Below are 19,008 nucleotides of genomic sequence, written 5' to 3' on the forward strand. Positions count from 1 at the left end.
GTTCTCTCTCTTGTCAAGACAAGAGAAGTTCAGGAACACCTACTGCCAAGCAAACCCCCTAGACCGAATAGGTGAATGGGCTGGGACTCAGAAGATCTGGGGTGAAATCCTGATACCAGTGAAGTCAATGGCAAAACTCCCCTTGACTTCATTGGGGCAGCTTTTCAGCCCTGGGTTGTATCCACAGCTCTGCAACTGACCTGCTGTGTGCCTTTAGGCAAGTTCCTTGACTTTCCCCATGCCTCTGTTTCCCCTCCCACACTCCTGAGCGACGTAGTTCTACCAAAGTAAGTACATAGTGTAGACCTGGCCTAGGTGTTCATACAGTACCTAGTTCAATGGGGTCCCAGTTCCGGTTGGGACCTCATTGGTGCAACCCAGGGCTGCCTGGCAAGGGATGGAGGACAAAAGGAGCAGTTTGCCCCAGAGCCCCCAAATTGAATTTGAGGGAAGGGCAGCTGGCCAAACCTGAGTTGCGCTGCGATCCCGTGCACCAGGGTGCAATGCCCAGCCCTGCAAGGACAGGAGGTGCCACTGCGGAGTGAATACAGGGCGTGCTTACTCCCCAGTGCCTCCCTTTCCCCAGGCCTCCCCTCTCATTGGTTTTGCACCCTTGGTTTCTTGATTTCAGGGGGGAGTATTCATTTCCATAGCAGTCATTTTGGAAAGGGGGGGAGCCCTCATTTTCAGATGTTGCCCTAGGTCCCCAAAATCCTCTGTGTGGTCTTGGTGCAACATGCATACAAATAAACAATAATAATAGCCTTGGAGGCATCAATAAGAATAATAGGTCTTGATTGTGCTAACGAACAGAGGATAAAAGGACGTATGGCCCATTGGTTAGGGGCACTAGCCTGGGACTCAAAAGATGATCTGGGTTCAGTTCCTGGCTCAGCTTGACTTCCTGTGTGACCTTGGATGAGTCACTTAACCTCCCAGTGCCTCAGTTTTCCATCTGTACAATGGGGATAACAACCTTGCCCTGCCTCATGGGGGTATTGTGAAGGTAAATACACTAACGCCCGGGAGGGTGTTCGGATAATGGGGGGCCATATAACTACCAAAGCTCAGTCCCTGCTCTGGAGAGTTGTTGTATTCTGTTCCTGTGATGTCAGCTCTTATGTACAGCCCCAGAGGGGTTTGTGACATGCACAATAGGTAAACTGTGCCTCAGAGGCAGGGCCCCAGCCTGGCAGGCAGGAGTGGGGACAATGCAATGCAGAATGTTCACAGTGGGTTTGATGCATGCGTTATTCTGCATGTAGCATGTAGGCATTATTTTACAGTTGTCTTTGACTTTGAATGGACCAGATTAAGGATGGGTGAGGTTCTGTATTTTATCTGATCAAAACCCTTTCACGTGTGCATAAAAGCCAAGTTAGGAAAAGAACAATTTCCTCCTGGTAGAGGTGACAGATGGGAATTTCAATTAAAAATCCAACCCCTGTTGGGTTTGAATTCTGTTGGAAATATAAAGTGGAGGCTTTCCCCCCAAGGCTACCCGGCGTTTAGAAAATATCCCCGGGAAGTGGTGTAACATCTTGGGTGCTGGAGGGCTCAACTTCATTCCATAAACTAACTAGAAACTTCTGGAGTGGTTGGAAGAAAAAGAAATAAAACTGAATGCTGTTTTACCTCATTTATACCAAAAGCCACATGCCTGGGGAAAACCTCCTGAAAGTTAATTTGCTGTGGGCATTTCCCTTCTTTTTAAGCTACGAGTGGCTTTGTGATCAGGGCGCCTGTTGTTTTGAGTGCCATGTTCCTGATCTGGGGCCTGATCCCAAGCCCAGTAAAGTCAATGGGAAGGCTCTCACTGACTGCAGTAGGCTTTGGATGAGGCCCCAGATTTGCAACAGGAATCGGTTTTCAGTGCTCGATGTTGTCAGGGGAATAAAGATCAGACCTACGTAGAAAGAAAGGAATTGTCAGAGCAGATTAGAACAATGGTCCATTTAGTCCAATCGTTTATAAAACCCTAACAGTGGGCAACTAAATAATAGCATTCTTACAGAAGAAGTGTCTTCCCAACCCTGGGCTGTAAACAGCTGGGTTATGTCCTAAATCATGAGAGCTGATGTCATTTACACATTTTTATCCTAGCTGGTTTGACTGGATTATATTCTTATAACTCATATAAATATCTAATTCCTCATTATCTTTGTTTTAGTATTCATATTGCAGTAGTGCTTAGACACCTTATTGGAGCCTACTAAATAATTCTCCTCAATGATATCTTGTGGTGGTAAGTTCCACAAGTCAATTCCACATTGTGGGTTTTTTTCTTTTTTTTGTTAAACAAAACCAGTATTTCTTTGTGTCACTCTTAAATTAAGTCTGATCCAGCATGGGTAACAATTGCAATGTTTTTTTTTCTTGAAGTACTTGTCTCTTAGCACATTAATCCTCCAGTCTTGGAAACATGAGTAATTTTACATGTGTGAGTAGTCTCACTTCAGTGGAATTCACTGTGTAAAGTTACTTACACGCACAAGTGTTTGCAAGATCAGGCTCTCAAAGCATCAAACTACCTCCCTGAGAGCCACGTCAGTTTGTTGTGTCCCACTTATGTTCCACTTAAGCAACAAGTCCCCCGCCCTGCCCCAACAAAGCTATTCTAGAATAACCACCATCAGCTCTATATTGTATCCCCTTTCCTTCCAATCCTGTTTGTAAAGTAGGGCCCCTAATTTGTTTTGATGCATTTGTATATTAAGTTTCAGAGTAGCAGCCGTGTTAGTCTGTATCCGCAAAAAGAAGAACAGGAGTACTTGTGGCACCTTAGAGACTAACAAATTTATTAGAGCATAAGCTTTCATGGACTACAGCCCACTTCTTCGGATGCATATGCAAATAAATTTGTTAGTCTCTAAGGTGCCACAAGTACTCCTGTTCTTCTTTTTGTATATTAAGAGCACTTTTTGTTCTTATTTTATTTATTTATTTATTTATTTATTTATTTATTTATTTATTTATTTATTTGCTTTTTGTTCTTATAGATTCATAGATTCTAGGGCTGGAAGGGACCTCGAGAGGTCATCGAGTCCAGTCCCCTGCCCTCATGGCAGGACCAAATACTGTCTATGTTTATCTAACTTACTCTTAAATATCTCCAGAGATGGAGATTCCACAACCTCCCTAGGCAATTTATTCCAGTGTTTAACCACCCTGACAGTTAGGAACTTTTTCCTAATGTCCAACCTAAACCTCCCTTGCTGCAGTGGAAGCCCTTTGTTTCTTGTTCTATTCTTAGAGGCTAAGGTGAACAAGTTTTCTCCCTCCTCCTTATGATACCCTTTTAGATATCTGAAAACTGCTATCATGTCCCCTCTCAGTCTTCTCTCTTCCAAACGAAACAAACCCAATTCTTTCAGCCTTCCTTCATAGGCCATGTTCTCAAGACCTTTAATCTTATTCCATTGGACAGCATGGGGCATTGTGTATAACTCAAATGCACTCTGGCTAAAGGTTCTCTACTCTTTATTGGGTCCTACGGTGGCTGGTGTTGGGAGTGGTAGCACTCCGCGTAGCGAACGATAGGGTTAGGAATATGTCTTCCCGGCAGTGCAAAGGTGTAAACTGGATGATTATCACTTCCCTACCTTGGCCTAGTGAGGACTTCAGCTTCCTGCCAGTTTTAGGAATTAGGCTTTTTTACATTGCAAAACTCCCATTGCTTGTTGTCGAGCTAACACAGGGTGATCCTTTGCCAGTGTGGGAAGTTTCCAGTTCCTCCCCTCAACCTCCCCCCCCTTCAAACTCTTGCAAGTTTTCAATCCTGCGGGAAGCTGCCCAGAGCCAGTCCTGTATCTAAGCAATTGGCAGAGGGTAGCAGTGGTTGCCTGCGGCTCGGGTTCACCCCCCATGCGGTAGGCAGGGAGGTTTTGCTCTAAGGCTGAACAGTGAGAGCTCTGACGGGGAACAAGCTGCGTGTAGCTCTGGGAACGAAATGACTAATATTCCCCACCCTCAGTTTCAGGGAAGTGGACAAGCCCCAGAAACCTGTGCCAGCCGGGATGGAAAATGACCGAGTTTTCAATGACCTGTGGGGGAAGAGCGACACGCCCGTCGTCCTGAACAACCCCTACTCGGAAAAGGAGCAGGTAGGCGCCGGTGTCTTGTGGGGTGATTAGTTGGGGTGGGAGCCGGTGTAGAAGCATAAGATGGGCTGCAATCCGCGTGTAATTCATTGCTTCTCACACCTCCTTGCCTCAATGGTATTAGCCTCATGTTTGCAGAATGGACAGAGGGAAAGTGATTTTTCCCCACCTCAGTGGGATCGCACCAGGGATAAGATAGTGTGTGGAATTTCAATCGGACTTATTGAGCCAAATGCTTTCTCAGATGGGACCAGTGTCAGAGGCAGGGCTAGAACTTGGCAGTTTCTGGCACCCAGCCCTGTGCTCAGACCATCCCATTCCCATGGCTCCCCCTGCTGTAATTCTCAGTAGGCCATGCGGCAAAGAACACTTTCCAAAGGGAAAAACAGATGAACATTCAAATGAAGAAGTCCAGAAAACCAGTATTGCCTCTGCTCAGCTCAGTCACTTCCTGAAACAAAGGGCCTGACCTCCCACCCCCTTCCCAGCCAGGAACTATCGGCAGGGCAGGCACTTTTTGATGGAGTGCATGTAAGGCTATTTTTCTTTCATACCTATATTGATCGGCTACTGCCCTCTGGGCTGGCGTTCGACCACTCTCGCCAGCCCAAGGCTTATTAATCTTTTCTATCCGTTATTTATATTCCAGTAGTGCCGGTCAGGATCAGTGCCTTGCTGTGCTAGGTGCTGTACTAACAAGTAGGGTGACATTGTCCCTGCTCCAAAACATTCACAGTACAAGAGAAGATGTCAAATAGCAGCAATCGTCACGGTCCTTCCACCGAGCCATGATCCGGCCCTGGGTGGTGACACGACTTGTTGTCACATAGGGATTCTGCAGCAGAGTTCGGAACGTAACTCAGAGGTCTGGGCTCCTAGTCCTGTACCCTACCTACTAGATCATTCTTTCTAACATAGCCTTGTTCTGTGCTGCTCTGTCCTACCCAGGGTCTCCATCGCTTGGTGCACTCCCTGCTCATTGAGAAGTGACTAAGATGTGGGGTACTTGGCACCTTTGTGGAGAGCTTAACTCTCCACTGAGACCTCGGCGTACTTTGTGAAGTGACGCAGTGCAGGCAGGCATCGTGGTGGACAACGATTTAGAAGTGTGGTACCTCCTTGTGCCTCCAGGAAGTAAGGGGCCCCGGGAGACCTTTCTAAACATCTCAATCTGTTCCTGGAGTTTAAACCTCTCCTGGATGGGGGACACCTGCCAAAATTGCAGGGTAATGGGTTGGTTTTTTGCTCTGTCACATCTGCTATGATCTTTCTAAGGGCAAGATCCACTGTTGAGTCCCTAAATAAATATTTTTAAAAATAGACTGTAAGGGCTTTTAAATGTTTATTTATACAAAAAACACCCCGGTGCACAATCTAGGGGGGCGTGCACACACGAAATACAGCTCTTACCCGAGGTTCAGACCGAGGAAAGCCAGACAGTTCAGAGTAAAGTCTGAAAATCTGTCCTTATCTCCCCCAAATGCAACCCCATATTGCAGATGATCTGGTTCTCATAACAGCGTAGCTGATCTTGCCATATGTGCTGTAATATTTAGGCACAAGGAGGCGAGTCCAAGAACTCGACACACTTCACTCGGTTGCCAGAGCGACCTCCCTGTTTCAACCTGACTCTTTCCGCTTAGTTGTCGGTGGGTGCTGTGACTTCTCTTCCAGCCAAGCTCAGGTTACTGATTTGGTCCTTTCCCCTGTGCCTGGAAGCACAATCTTTCTGTTTTCTTTGCTAAGCTCCTTGCATGGGTCTGTGACTATAAGCACTTTATAACCTTCTGTGTTCAGAGCTTAATTTCTCTCCATGTTAGTGGTGCTACAATCCCCAGTCTTAAGCTGCTATTAAACTCATTTTTTTCCACTAGATGTTCAGGCTTCCCTTTTATCCTTCTTATCCCTATCGTTCTACATCCTCCTCCACTAGCAGTTTTGGTCTCTCCATACGCTTACCGCTTCCACATCTCCTCTCCCTCCTTTCCCTGCCCCCTCTCCCCGCTACAGCCAGACTTAGAACTTCTGCTGTGCCATTCAAGGCTGCCTTGGTGGGTTCAGGGCCGGGAGGGGTTGCATCTGAAGGTGTACCTTACAGCCGGTGACAGCACCTGCCACTCAACTCCCCATCAATATAGGTTAATTGGGACCTACCAGAGGATCAATTAACAAGTGGAGGGCTAATTAGAGGGGGAAGCAACCCCAGCCCCAGGAATTAGAACGAGAGCTCCAATTGTCTACTCTGCCCTAGAACTGCTGCTCCTTGAGCCTCTCTGAAATGCCCTCTGCACTAGGCCACGTGGAGAGGGGAAAGGCAGCAGCTGCAGTAGAGGTCCCCTTGTGCCGGGGGTATTCCCTGGCTGTGGGGTGCGTATACCTGCACTACGGCCCTTATGTGCCATCACAAAGGGATAAACTCCCCTGGTTTTTCCACACACCCAAGCAAACCAAACACTCAGGGGGCTGGATTGCATTCTCACATCCATATGTAATAACCGCAGAAGGATCACTAATCTACACACTTTTTACAACAGAGCATGTTATCATAAGTACTAAGTCTTTTGCATAATGCATGTGCGCCCCTGACTGCGACATTAATCTCTCCATTTGTCCCAGGCCTGAGTCGCTAATATCACTGCTACCTAATTAAAACATAAAAGGCGTTAATATCACCTCCCTGACAGAACCCCGGATAATGTTTGGTTTCAAGCACTCAAGTCAACGAGGCTGAGTGGAGAGGCAAAAAGCACTTTGCATTTTTCTGCTGGTCATCAGTTTCTTTCCTGTCGCACTGCACACAGTTGCCAAGCCAAGCGAGAGAGCCTCTCTTGGGTGCTCTCTCCCAAGCCGTTAGAGGACACACCCTGCCCTGTTCAGCGCGGCGTAATGTATCTCTGTCTCTGTCTTTTCACATATGCTTCCCCACTGCATCTAACACATTCCCACACTCCTTCAAGTACTTCACTAACCCCACAGAATTCCCCAAGGAAAAACATCAGGCACAACAGAGTATCTGAGGTGGGCTGAAGATTGAACAGCTGGATCCAAATTACAAATAACCCAAAGTTCACTAGTGTTTTGCAGCTGGTTTTCGGTTGGGCCACTGCTGAAGATAGGAACATTGGTATAACTGCCTTTATAATGCTCTGTGACCATGCGGGTACTTCAGCTCCATGGTTCTGGTTAAAGATCTGCTTTCCACGTTCAGGAAACATGAATTTCACAGTAATGCATAAGGTGTTTGCTAATTCGCTGCAGTGTGTTATGTCTGGTGGGAGTGGGGAGAAACCTTACTTTTGGGAGGTTTCAAGTGTCAATTTTAATTAAAGTTTTATGAATCCTGTGGATGTCATGGGAACTTCATCCCCAGAGAAATAAAGGGCCAAATTCACATCTCAGTGGTGCAGTTCCGGTGAATTCAGCTGGCATGCAATAGTGTTGTTGGCCCACAAATGGTTGAGATTTGTTGAAGGAGGCAGGTGTGTAGGAAAGAAGATTACAGCATGGCCATCCCCGAGCATTCCAATATCATGCGTCAGGCCCCCAACAGCCGTGAGATTGGCTTAAAAATCCAAGATTTTGAAAAGAATAAATGTTGGGGCTCTTCTGATTTGCCTCCAGATTTTGAGCCTTTAGGGTTCACATTTTCAAATTGTATTCTGCAACCATGAGGGCTAGAGAGACACTTTAAAACAATGAAAGCAGAGACCGTCATTTAATCACGTGACTCCAGGAGCTGGGGAGACCGCACGCAGCCCAACAGAGCACGAGCAGGGATAGCGAGAGACTCTAGAGCCCGTGAGAACTAAAGAATATGGTACAGTAGTATCAGACGGAGTTCCCTTTCTCCCCCTGACATGTGCACATGGAGGAAGTTACCAGATGATGCACCATCCTGTTGTCATTGAAGTGAGTAGCAAAATCCCCATTTTCTAGGGTCAAAGACACTTTTAAAAACTTAACTTGTCAAAGGGTTTTGTGAAATTGCCACCGCCCAGCAGCTAACTAGTACAGTATAGTCATGTGGCTGCTGCTATCTAGCCTGGCTCAGGAACCCAGCCCAGACATGGCTTCTCTTTCATATGCTGCAATGTGGTTTCAGAGCATTCCTAAAAAAGAAGTGTGAGAAGAAGCTTTGGGCTTGCTGTTCTCTATGAAACACTTACACCTTTCTGTAAAGCAGACACATTTTCACCTGGAGCAAAGTGATCTACCAGGACATTCAGGGGCAAATGCTGCTCTCAGTTGCTGGAGCCGTTCCACTGAGAAGAGTGAGGTTGACTTTGGATTTTCATCAGTGTGACCGAGAGCAGAATTCTGTGTAGTGCAACGAAATGCAGAGCAGGCTGAGGCCTGAGTAGAAAATTGGAGCTCTCATTCTAATTCCTACCGCAGCTTTGAGAGCGGATGCTGCTGGAATGTCTCATTACTTGCCTTCCCTGGTGAGTTTTAGAACATAAGCCCTTTTCTTGTGGTGGTCAAGTGATGGCTGGGGGTCCTTCACCAGTTATCTCCACAGCTATCAGGCCTGTCAAATGTGTCAAGTGAGTGATTGCCTCTAAAGAGTGAAGGCAGTTTCCTTGTCTGTATTTCAATGTGGAAGGGAGGAAAAGTTAGATCGAGGAGAAGCAGATGAAATTTAAGTGACTAGATCCTTTAAAGGGCTTTCTAATAACATTGGATTAAAATATTTAATCTACAATCTATATCTACAATTTAATTCTTCATATGGGTTCCATCATTTTTCTTCCAGTGTGTGCTCATCGGCAAAGCTAGTCGTGTTGAAACACGGGCTTCCTTCAACACAGCTCATCTCTTTCCCCCATTTAGTGAGGTCACAATGCCAAATTTGTGCCATCGCAACCATTTCATGATGTGTGATGATGTCATGAGCATAGGATTACAGCTTCTCTACAGGATCACAGAGAAGAACCATGAATAGCTGCATCAATAGTAAAAAGAATATGGAAAAATGCAGAACAGTTTTTTTTTAAATGTTGGTATAAATTAGCTCTGGTCTACACTACAGCATTAGGTTGACGTGAGGCAGCTTACGTTGACCTAACTCTGTAAGCCTCTACACTAAAACATCATTCCCGTCGATGTAACTTGCCCGCTATGCCGACTTAATAACTCCACCTCCACAAGAGGCGTAGCACTTTGGTTGATGTAGTGAGGTTGAGACAGTGTCAGACACTGTGTTGCTTACATTGTCTGCTGCTGGCTTTCAGATGCCATCCCACAATGCCCCACCCTGACAATTAAATCGATGCAAGCACTCCCGATGAGGACATGCACCAGTGACACAAGGAGCATAGTGTGGACATGCAAAAGCAATTTAATTACTGCGGTGGCTGTACATTGACGTAACTTGAGTCAACATAATTTTGTAGCGTAGATATAACTTCAGAGAGGGACCTGAACCACAAAGTTCAGATCCAATGTCTGGATCCAGATCCAAATTTCCCCAAAGTTTAGGCAGTTTGGATCTATTTTACAGCGATGGGCTTGAGACGCCAAGCTTTGTTCTGGCTCCAAACTTCCCCAAAACTTGAGTGGATTTGGATAGGATGCCCCCGTGTACAGAGCAGATCTGCATGCTCTCTTCTCCATGGAACATCCAACCAGGTCTTAGTAATACTGAATGATGACACTGCGTTCTGCTGGAAGATCTAATTCCAAGATGGGATATCTCCCCCTTCCAAGAGCAATCGGGTGTGGAGCTTTTGGCATCTTCATGGAGTTTGTCTGCCAAAGCAGATTTCCTCTGAAGTTCACTAGAACTGTTTTTTCCCTGGTGTCACTCAGGATCTCTGCAGGCCAAGTATGTTCATTGCTGTGTCAGTACTTGCACAATGAGGTTCGCTCCAAGATCTTGGCTTTGCACACACCTACATAGGATATCAAGGAGCGAGATGGGAGTGGTCCAAGTGTACATAATTCAGAAGTCCTTTCACTTCCTCCCTATGCTTGTCCCTAGCCCTTCATTTCTCCAGCAAAAACGGGCACTGGGGAGGCCTGCTTCCTGTTCATTCCCTTACAGTAATTGTCAGATATTAAGACATCCTTCCTTGGAGTAGTCAAACGACCGGCACTGGCTTTGGTGCATTTAAAACCATGGCAGATAATACACTAGTGAAGGTAACGTAGGGAGAAAATCCCACATTGACAGGGAATGGACTACATCAGGGTCGGCAACCTTTGAGAAGTGGCGTGCCAAGTCTTCATTAATTTAAGGTTTTGAGTGCCAGTAATACATTTTATATTTACAGGGGCCGGCGGACGGAACCCCAGACCGGCAGCAGGTTGGCAGATGGAACCCCAGACCGGCAGCGGGCTGAACAGCTTTGCCCGCTGCCAGTCTGGGTTCCGTCTGCCACCCGCGCTGCCGGTCTGGGGTTCTGTCCGCTGGTTCCTGCCAGACGGGGTCCCAGCCACCGGCCCCGCTCAGCCTGCTGCCGGCCCGGGTTCCGTCCATCCAGGCCATCAGCGGGCTGGCAGCAGAGTGCCACTAAAAATCAGCTCACGTGCCGCTGGTTGCCGACCCCTGGACTACATGAGCTAATAATTAATTTCCATCTCTAATTTCTATGGCTCTTTGCTCTTTCGAGGTTAGGCTTCTTCTGAACAGAGTTAATTTTACAGCTATCCAGAGTAATTTTTTTTGGTGTGGGCAAATATTCACTAGGGTGTAGATCAAGACCACACAATTCTCACCAGGCCTCCATAGGTGAAGAAGTCCATTAATCCAAGATCCACCTGCTGTTACATCCTACACTTCTCCTGTAACTGATCAGTGAGCCATCGTCATTTTTCTCTCCTCCAGCCACCGCCATCTGACAGACAGTCCCCAACTAAGAACTTGGTGAATGGAAGCCCGTCTAAGTGCCCACGGTTTGCCAAAGTCAAGAACTGGGAGACTGGCTCGGTGCTTCACGATACCTTACATCTCAAGACAGCCATGGTGAGTGGGACGGAGTGTTTTGGCCAATGTTTTCTGGGTGCAGTTGACCAAATCAATGTCTCTAAACCTGATTTAACTGGAAGAATTAGAGTTGCTTTGAATAAATGAGCCCATCTTGTGTGCTGCCGTGGCATCTTCAATGAGCTGCTCTGTTGTGGGCTAGACTAGAACGAATCAAAGAGAGGCAACTGAGCTCTTTCGAACCTTCAAATGCTGGTGGAACATGAGGGTGGGGAATGGGGATGATTAGAATGCACGCCAACTGCATTATCCCTCTTTCAATCCCGGTGTTCTCTTTTCTTGGCAATAGCTAGTGGGGTACACTTCTAGGCTGATAGGTTGTAGATTCTGCAGGGAAATGTTGCAGAGGTGTTTACCCCTAGAGTAGGGGGAGGTATGGTGTAAGGGAAGGTCTACTATGGAGTGTGGAGATGGGAAAGTAAGGTATGGAGGTGGGTATCTGTTACCTCCCAGCAGCTGACGGTGGCTGGATGTAAAGCATTGAAAAGAAGGCATTTGCCTGCTGCTGGCAGAAAGGAGGACGCAAAGCTGATGATACGTGATTGTTTCCTCCAAGGATGGTATGGAGACCGGCTTGGGGGAGAGAGGGTGAACATGGAGCTATAACTAAGATTTAGGTTGGACTCCTATGAATCCCACTTGTCCAAGCCACAGTTGTAGGTCAGGCATCCCTCAGTCGTATGCCTGAGATCAGTGCCAAAAAAAGTGCACATGTGAAAGCAAACACACTGGAGATATCACCACTTGTGCCAAATCCGGAGCTGGCATTTCACCAGCGTTAGTGCAGCCCGTCCTGTTGGCCATGTCAGTGTAACCAGTGGCGCATCCAGTAATCTATGGTTCATACGTGGCCCTTCTGTCCTTGCAGGCCAGTGCGTGTACAGAGCAGATCTGCATGGGCTCAGTAATGACGCCCACCCAGCATATCCGGAAGCCAGAAGACACCAGGACAAAAGAGCAGCTGTTCCCCTTGGCTAAGGACTTCATTGATCAGTACTACTCCTCCATAAAGAGGCAAGTCTTCTGGCACTCGCAGGTGGTGCTGCTGGCGGGTTTTTAGCGGGAGCTACGCGGTGCGGTAAAATACCTCTGACTTGTTACCGGCAAAGCTGGATGCAAACTCAGACGTGGTGTTGTGATCAAATTGCAGTGCCCAAAAGTCAGATCACTAGCTCTGCATACCCCAGCTGTGCGCACACCCAAGGGCCAGGCCATTTGAAATCTGTGCTGGCCTCCAAAGAACAAAAGACTGCAGACGTGCATTGATAGGTCCAGAACGGTTCTGCTCTATGTCGGACAACCTTGTGCTTCCAGTGGTCTGCATCTGTGCTCTGTGTGTGTGTCTAGCTGGGTACACAAGCAGTACATGCACACGAGCATGTGGTATACTCTCTGTCGAGAACTTGTAATGCACAGGTGCAGCCAGGGAGGTTCCCTTCCACAGAATTTCATCCTACAATGTGTCATCTCAGAGTTTGACCCCTGGGGCAGAGGGGAACTCTTGCCCCCACAATTATCATGATTGGTCCACAGTTACCTCCAGCTGGCGCGTGTGTACGTGTACCAGGACCAGACTGCATACGTGTGTACAAACAGCATCCGGCGCTATCTGCTGCCCTACGAACTGGAGTTGGTCACGTCTCCTTTCCCCATGCTCACAGGTTTGGCTCCAAGGCCCACGTGGAGAGGCTGGAAGAAGTGACCAAGGAGATTGAAACCACAGACACCTACCAGCTGCGGGACACAGAGCTGATCTACGGAGCAAAGCACGCCTGGCGTAATGCATCCCGCTGCGTGGGCAGGATTCAATGGTCCAAGTTACAGGTAAGCAGCAGACTGCCCTGGCGGCAGCTGGCAGGTTGCTCTTAGAGGGGTCGATGGGCATGGAAGGTAAATCAAGGGAGACACGTCTGTTTCTCTGGATGCTAAGGATACGGTGACTCATGCTTGTGGCTCTGGGCAGTACATGTAAGAAACATGCCACCCTTTCATCTGTAGGTGCAGAGGCTTGTTTGGAGGCTCTGGGAGGAGAGGGCTTTGGAAGGAAAGGTGCTCATGGGGAGGGTTGCATAGATGATGGTGGCGGTGTTTGCAAAGCAGACTTCCGAGGTAACACTATCATCTTCCGAAACATTCTAGGTTCTGGGCTCCTACTTGCCACATGCTACTTTAAAAACCTTAGCCTGGCCGTGGATGGAGGCCACGGGAGGAAAACTCTGGTGAAGTCAAAGAAGCTATTCCAGGATTGCATAGAGCCCCAGTCCCAGTGCACTTTTGACTCAGGGTTGGAGCGGGGGTTGTTTGACTGCATTGTTTCCAGTGACATTGGGCTGGGGCTGCCGTCTGAAGCCATACTCCAACACACACACACGTGAAGCCGTCATCCAAAGCAGATGAGCAATTTCATACAGGGTCTCGGCACGGTTTGGAGCTGGGAGGCCAAGCCCCTCTCACACACAGTGAAGCTTCCTGCTTCTTTTGTTTTAATTAACATCTGGGGGAGCACTTGGCTGTGGAAAGGAAAGGACTCGTTGCAGCCAGGCATAGTGCAGGAAGATGCTTGCAAGCATCCCTGTGCGGCTCTGCAAAGGAAGGTCAGTCCTAGCTTACCTTGGCACTCGCCCCCTTCCTTTGCCATGCCACTGCCCCTCAATCACTGATCTCTCAGCCCTGGGGCTCACTTAAGGAGAGACTGCGGGAGCCAGAGCTGATGGTGGCTTTGGTTGGCTGGACACGTCTGTCGCTCTTTATGACCCTGGGGACTGCAGTAGACTGGGAGCACGGAACAAATGTCAATCCTGGATTTGAGTTTGGCTCCCCGCAGTGGAGAGGGCTGAGGTACGAGGTGCCGAGATGCTACAGTGGCAGGGAGCATGTATGTGCTAGACCCTACTTACAGCTAGCTAGATCCTCGTCTCCTGTAATGCGTCGGCCCCTCGGGCTTTCCAGTGGGCTGGGCCGGCTATGGAGGAGACGCAGGCTCATTTAGGAATGGGAGAGTTCTGCAGACCAACCCTCTCGACTGTTGCAGGTGTTTGATGCCCGAGACTGCACCACAGCCCATGGGATGTTCAATTACATCTGCAACCACATCAAATACGCCACCAACAAAGGGAATCTCAGGTGAGTCGTCCCCCCCCCCGCTGCCCCGGGCCAAAGGAGGGAGCCCTGGGTCTCAGCTGGAGGGGGCTGTTAATTGTTTAGATTTGTGTTTATGGCTTGGAGTGACAGTAGTGCTCTCTTCCAGTCACCTGGCCCTGACCTCGGCCACGTGCCCGGGGAGCCTCTGACCTGCCATGAGACGGAGACTTGGGGTTACAGGCTCCTTTGTGCTGCGGGTTTCTGCTGCAGTTCTAATTGCACCTTCCATGTGCCCTGCCTCGCCTTTTGGGTAGCTTCTGCACAACCGCCTATTCCCTGAGATCACTGACTCACCACTCAACTGGGCGGGTGGACGTGGGCTGAGCCACCAGCCCAAGCGTGAGGACAGGCTGCCTCCCTGCCCTGGCCGGTTGTGAGCTGCCGTCCCAGGTTCTACAAGAACTCGGGCCAGACTGAAGAGCCTTCGAATGCAGCATGCAGGCCCGTCCTTCACCTCCCTCCGGCAGAATGCTACCATGTGCCTGCAGCCGAGTCTCTGGGTTCTGAGCTGGAGTGTCCGGCTGCCGGGGGCAGGAGCTGCTGAGGGGAAGGAAGGTGTGTCCCTCCTGTCCACCTTGCTTGCTCGCCCTTGGGCCAGTATCTCTTCCAGCTGTAGAGAAGCAATAAATTAAACCTCTCGGTTGCCCCTCTACCCGCTCCACCTAAGGGCAGGAAGTAAAACTTAGCCCCCGGGCCCACCTGGGCTACAAATGCCGAATTCTGCCTCAAACCTGTGTGTGTTTCAGAATGAATTGACCCCGTGTCCAAGCGATCAGTATCTTAGCAATCATGATACTTAGTGCTTGTGATTCACAAATGTGGGAAAGTATCAGAGGGGTAGCCGTGTTAGTCTGGGTCTGTAAAAAGCAACAGAGAGTCCTGTGGCACCTTTAAGACTAACAGATGTTCGTCTTAAAGGTGCCACAGGACTCTGTTGCTTTTTAAAGGTGGGAAAGTATCAGTAGCCCCACTTCCCAGCTGCGAGAACCCAGGGACAGAGAGATTCAGTAACTCTGCCCAAGGTTATGGAGTAAATCAGTGGTGGAGAAGGGAACAGAACCCAGGTCTCCTGGTCCTGTGCTCTACCTGCTGGGCCACTCTGCCTCTAGTGGCTGGTCTGTACAGAAACATACAATGTATTTCTCCTCCTTTCTCTTGCTCCTCTGTCTTTCCCACTGGATGGATCTCCCCCTCCGCCTTATTTACTGGGGGCCTGTTTGATCTAGAGGCTCAGAGGTCCCTGGAGCGAAGGGAAAGCACGGAGAGGGAGATGAATTTGCCAGGGAAACAGAACTCGCCCTCTGCCCCCACTACCTATTTGCCCCACCTTGGTACCTGATCTGCAGACTGGACTGTTCATCTCAGGGGGCACACCCACATTCATAAGGCACAATGGTAGTAGCTGGAAAATCAGTTGGAAAAGAGGCTCTTCTCTTTTCCGGGCAGGCACGGAGGTTAATCTGGTCCCAGGCATGTTCACAAGCACAAAGCACGTGGCAGAAAATGTAGCGGCTGAGGTGCTGTGAATGCTGGCAAGGGCTGTCCATCCTCCCAGGCAACCCCGCTCAATCTCAGGGACAAGCACATGCCCTCCCGGCTGCCACCTTTCACATCACTAACGCCAGCGCCATCCCGTCCGTTCCTTTCAGGTCTGCTATCACCATCTTCCCCCAGAGGACAGATGGCAAGCACGACTTCCGAGTCTGGAATGCCCAGCTCATCCGCTATGCTGGCTACAAGCAGCCAGACGGTACCATTCTGGGGGACCCAGCCAACATGGAGCTCACAGAGGTAAGCAATGAAAAAAATCCATTCTTCCCAGTCATTGTAGGTCAGTGGCCGGGCCCATAGGGGAGTGCACCTCTGAGCGCCTCCTAAGATGCTCAGTTAGGATGGGGACAGCTGCATATTATACTACAGTGTTTCAGTCCATCTAGGACAGAGGTTCTCAAACTTTTGTACTGGTGACCCCTTTCACATAGCAAGCCTCTGAGTGCGACCCCCCCCCTTATCAATTAAAAACACTTCTTAATGAATTTAACACCGTTATAAATGCTGGAGGCAAAGTGGGGGTTGGGGTGGAGGCTGACAGCTCGCGACCCTCCAGGTAATAGCCTCACAACCCCGTGAGGGGTCCCGATCCCCAGTTTGAGACCCCCTGATCTAGGAGACCTACTCTGATTTGCTTTGCTTTTCCCAAGACAGGTCATGAGATGCTCTGTAGTACCACTAGAGGGACCCTTAGTATTGCCATGTGGACTTGTATTTGTGCTTGTGTGTTCATGCACCACTGCCCTCTTCAGGGTGGACTCAGAACTTCTTACTTGTGTTTCATAGTCTCTGCACTGCTACAGACTAACAACACTATAGCTCAGACAGTGGTTTGGAGCAGGAGGTCCAGGTTCTAAACTCGCTGTCACCTGCAGGGCCCAGGTGGCTCATGGCACACTGCACAGTGACAAGTGTGAAGTCCTAAGTGGCCGTGGATTTGTTCCAATAGCCAGTCTCTGTGCACCATAATGAGAATGTGTTTATCACCTACTGCTTGATTGCAGAACACCCTCCAGTGACTCAGCCTGGACTCTTAGCTTACACATGGCTCAGACTGAGGGGAGACATCCCTTATTAAAAAAAAAAAAAGTACAAGAGACTACGGTTGTACTTAGCAGCCTACCGCTTTGCAACCCGCACATCCTGCCCACAGCGCCTGAGAGACAGTCACATTGCTGGGCAGCCAGGTTGGCAAGAATATTATCATGAACTCTGTTTGGCTGCAGATCTGCATCCAGCAAGGGTGGAAGGCACCCAAGGGGCAATTTGATGTCCTGCCACTCCTCCTCCAGGCCAACGGCAATGATCCGGAGCTCTTTGAGATCCCCCCGGAGCTGGTGCTGGAAGTACCCATCAGGCATCCCAAGTAAGCTAGAGCACGTCCGGGTGCTGCTGTGGGGGAGGTTCTGCAGAGTTCTGCTCTGCTCGAACACCTACGCCTGCTCACAGTGCACTATGTGGCCTTGCCCTGGGGACCCCCATTCACACCTAGAGTCCCACCAACCTGGAGCCTTGCCCATTTCTGCCTGTTGGTGGAACCCCTAGAGCTTTCTTCCACTCTGCATGGAAAACTTGAAAAGCAGTGACCCTGGTCCCTTTCTCAGGGTGAGATGGCAGGGCTGCTGTCACATCACTTCAGTTTCTCCGGTTCCTCTACCCTGAGCCTCCTGCCATCCACCTGTTCTCCCCGCCCCTCCACACAACTCCCCTGTTGTGTGCGCCCCTCCCTGTGCGCAAAGGAAACGGTGCTGCCATCCCCCCAGAGCCCTCCTCTGCTCCCTCGTTCCCAGGAGTGGTTCCGATGGTTGGTGAGAACTGGTTCGTTGTAGTAAGACAAAGCTGCCTTCGGGCTTCTGTGGAATGACTGTTAGGGGCAAATCCCCCACATTGTTCCCCTCCCTCTGAGGATCCAGCAACCCGGCTGACCCCCCCGTGTCTCGGCAGGTTTGCCTGGTTTAAGGACCTGGGGCTGAAGTGGTACGGTTTGCCTGCGGTGTCCAGCATGCTGCTAGAGATCGGAGGCCTGGAGTTCACTGCCTGCCCCTTCAGTGGCTGGTACATGGGCACTGAGATCGGCGTCCGCGATTACTGTGATAACTCTCGCTACAACATGCTGGAGGTAACCCTGCCCTCGGCTACTGCCTGCCGCGCCTTGGGGCAGTGGTGGGGCTGGCGGGGGTGCTTTGGGGTGTACGGAGCTACCGGGGAGCAGAGCGCCAAGCTGGGTGTGTCCCTGCTTTGTGGGGGACGGTAAATGAAACCAAAGGGCTGCCTTAAATAAGCTCTGAAGATCAAAGTGAATTCCAGCCACGTTGCCACATCAGGGCGATGTTCCCAGGGGAGCCCTGGCCCAGCAAGTCCCTGGTACGTCACCTGCATGACAGTTACTTGGGGTGGGAAAAGAGGAAGAAACTTTGGTACTAAACACACCCAGATTGTGGCTTCCCCACCCTGTGCTGGAGGAGTCCCCAGGGGGAACTCTGATGCTGCTCCCCACAGAGGTGTACTGTGCTCCTCTCCCCATACCCAGCCACCTCTGCTGCTTCCCTTGGAGGCCTGGGGGTGCCCCACATGGCTCACTCCTCTCCCCATCCTCTTTCAGGTGCCCTGCCCCCGGGTGGGCACTGGTAGGGAGCCGTGCCTGCTGTCAAGCTGGCCTTCAGTGGCACAGGGCGTGGGGAAGCAGGGCACAAGCCCCAAATTGGCTAAGCACTGTTGAGCTTTCAGTTATGCTTCGTTATCCTGGCCCCTCAGAGTCCCAGCAGCATAAAGATACAGTTCCTTCTTGTTAGGGCCTTTTTTCCTTTCCCCCTTTGCTCTTTGAGCAGCAAACTCAGCTGATGGCAGGAATTCACTTGCATTACTCCTCTTCATGGTGGGGTAAGAACAATCAACGAAGCCTTTTGTCCTCTTCAGCGTTCCACGATAGGTCATCTGGTGTCGATGGACCTTGCTTGTGGGGCAGGACCCAACGCCTTCTGTTGGAGCTCCGCGCTTTACACTCGTTAATGCCTCTCTCCTGTCTGGCGATTTTCACAGTCACAGAAGCTTGCAATACAAAAGGCTCAAATGTTGCCTCATACTCTGGGGTACAGATGTCACAAGTGAGATTAATGCCGGCAGCAACTCGCACACATTCCATAAGGTCTAAACACTAGGCACTGTTTTATAACGAATGCCTGTTTTAACAATACTACCACACAGGTGAACCAGCCGGATTCCAGCTCTGTA

At 49.6% G+C, this 19,008-nt stretch overlaps 1 protein-coding gene across 1 annotated transcript in view; it reads left to right on the top strand.

Annotated features, from left to right (window-relative positions):
• The window catches only part of NOS1 (nitric oxide synthase 1), an 85,071-nt gene that overhangs the window by 34,573 nt on the left and 31,490 nt on the right, over positions 1-19,008 (top strand). Inside the window, exons 3-10 of the mRNA XM_034791387.1 lie at positions 3,974-4,103; positions 10,927-11,064; positions 11,954-12,099; positions 12,747-12,909; positions 14,117-14,208; positions 15,876-16,017; positions 17,004-17,143; positions 17,722-17,896. Of these exons, the coding sequence (XP_034647278.1) occupies positions 3,974-4,103; positions 10,927-11,064; positions 11,954-12,099; positions 12,747-12,909; positions 14,117-14,208; positions 15,876-16,017; positions 17,004-17,143; positions 17,722-17,896 (1,126 nt within the window). The remainder of the gene's footprint in view (positions 1-3,973; positions 4,104-10,926; positions 11,065-11,953; positions 12,100-12,746; positions 12,910-14,116; positions 14,209-15,875; positions 16,018-17,003; positions 17,144-17,721; positions 17,897-19,008) is intronic.

This window comes from Trachemys scripta, chromosome 15, assembly GCF_013100865.1.
Source record: "Trachemys scripta elegans isolate TJP31775 chromosome 15, CAS_Tse_1.0, whole genome shotgun sequence".
NCBI classification, from domain to species: Eukaryota; Metazoa; Chordata; order Testudines; family Emydidae; genus Trachemys; species Trachemys scripta.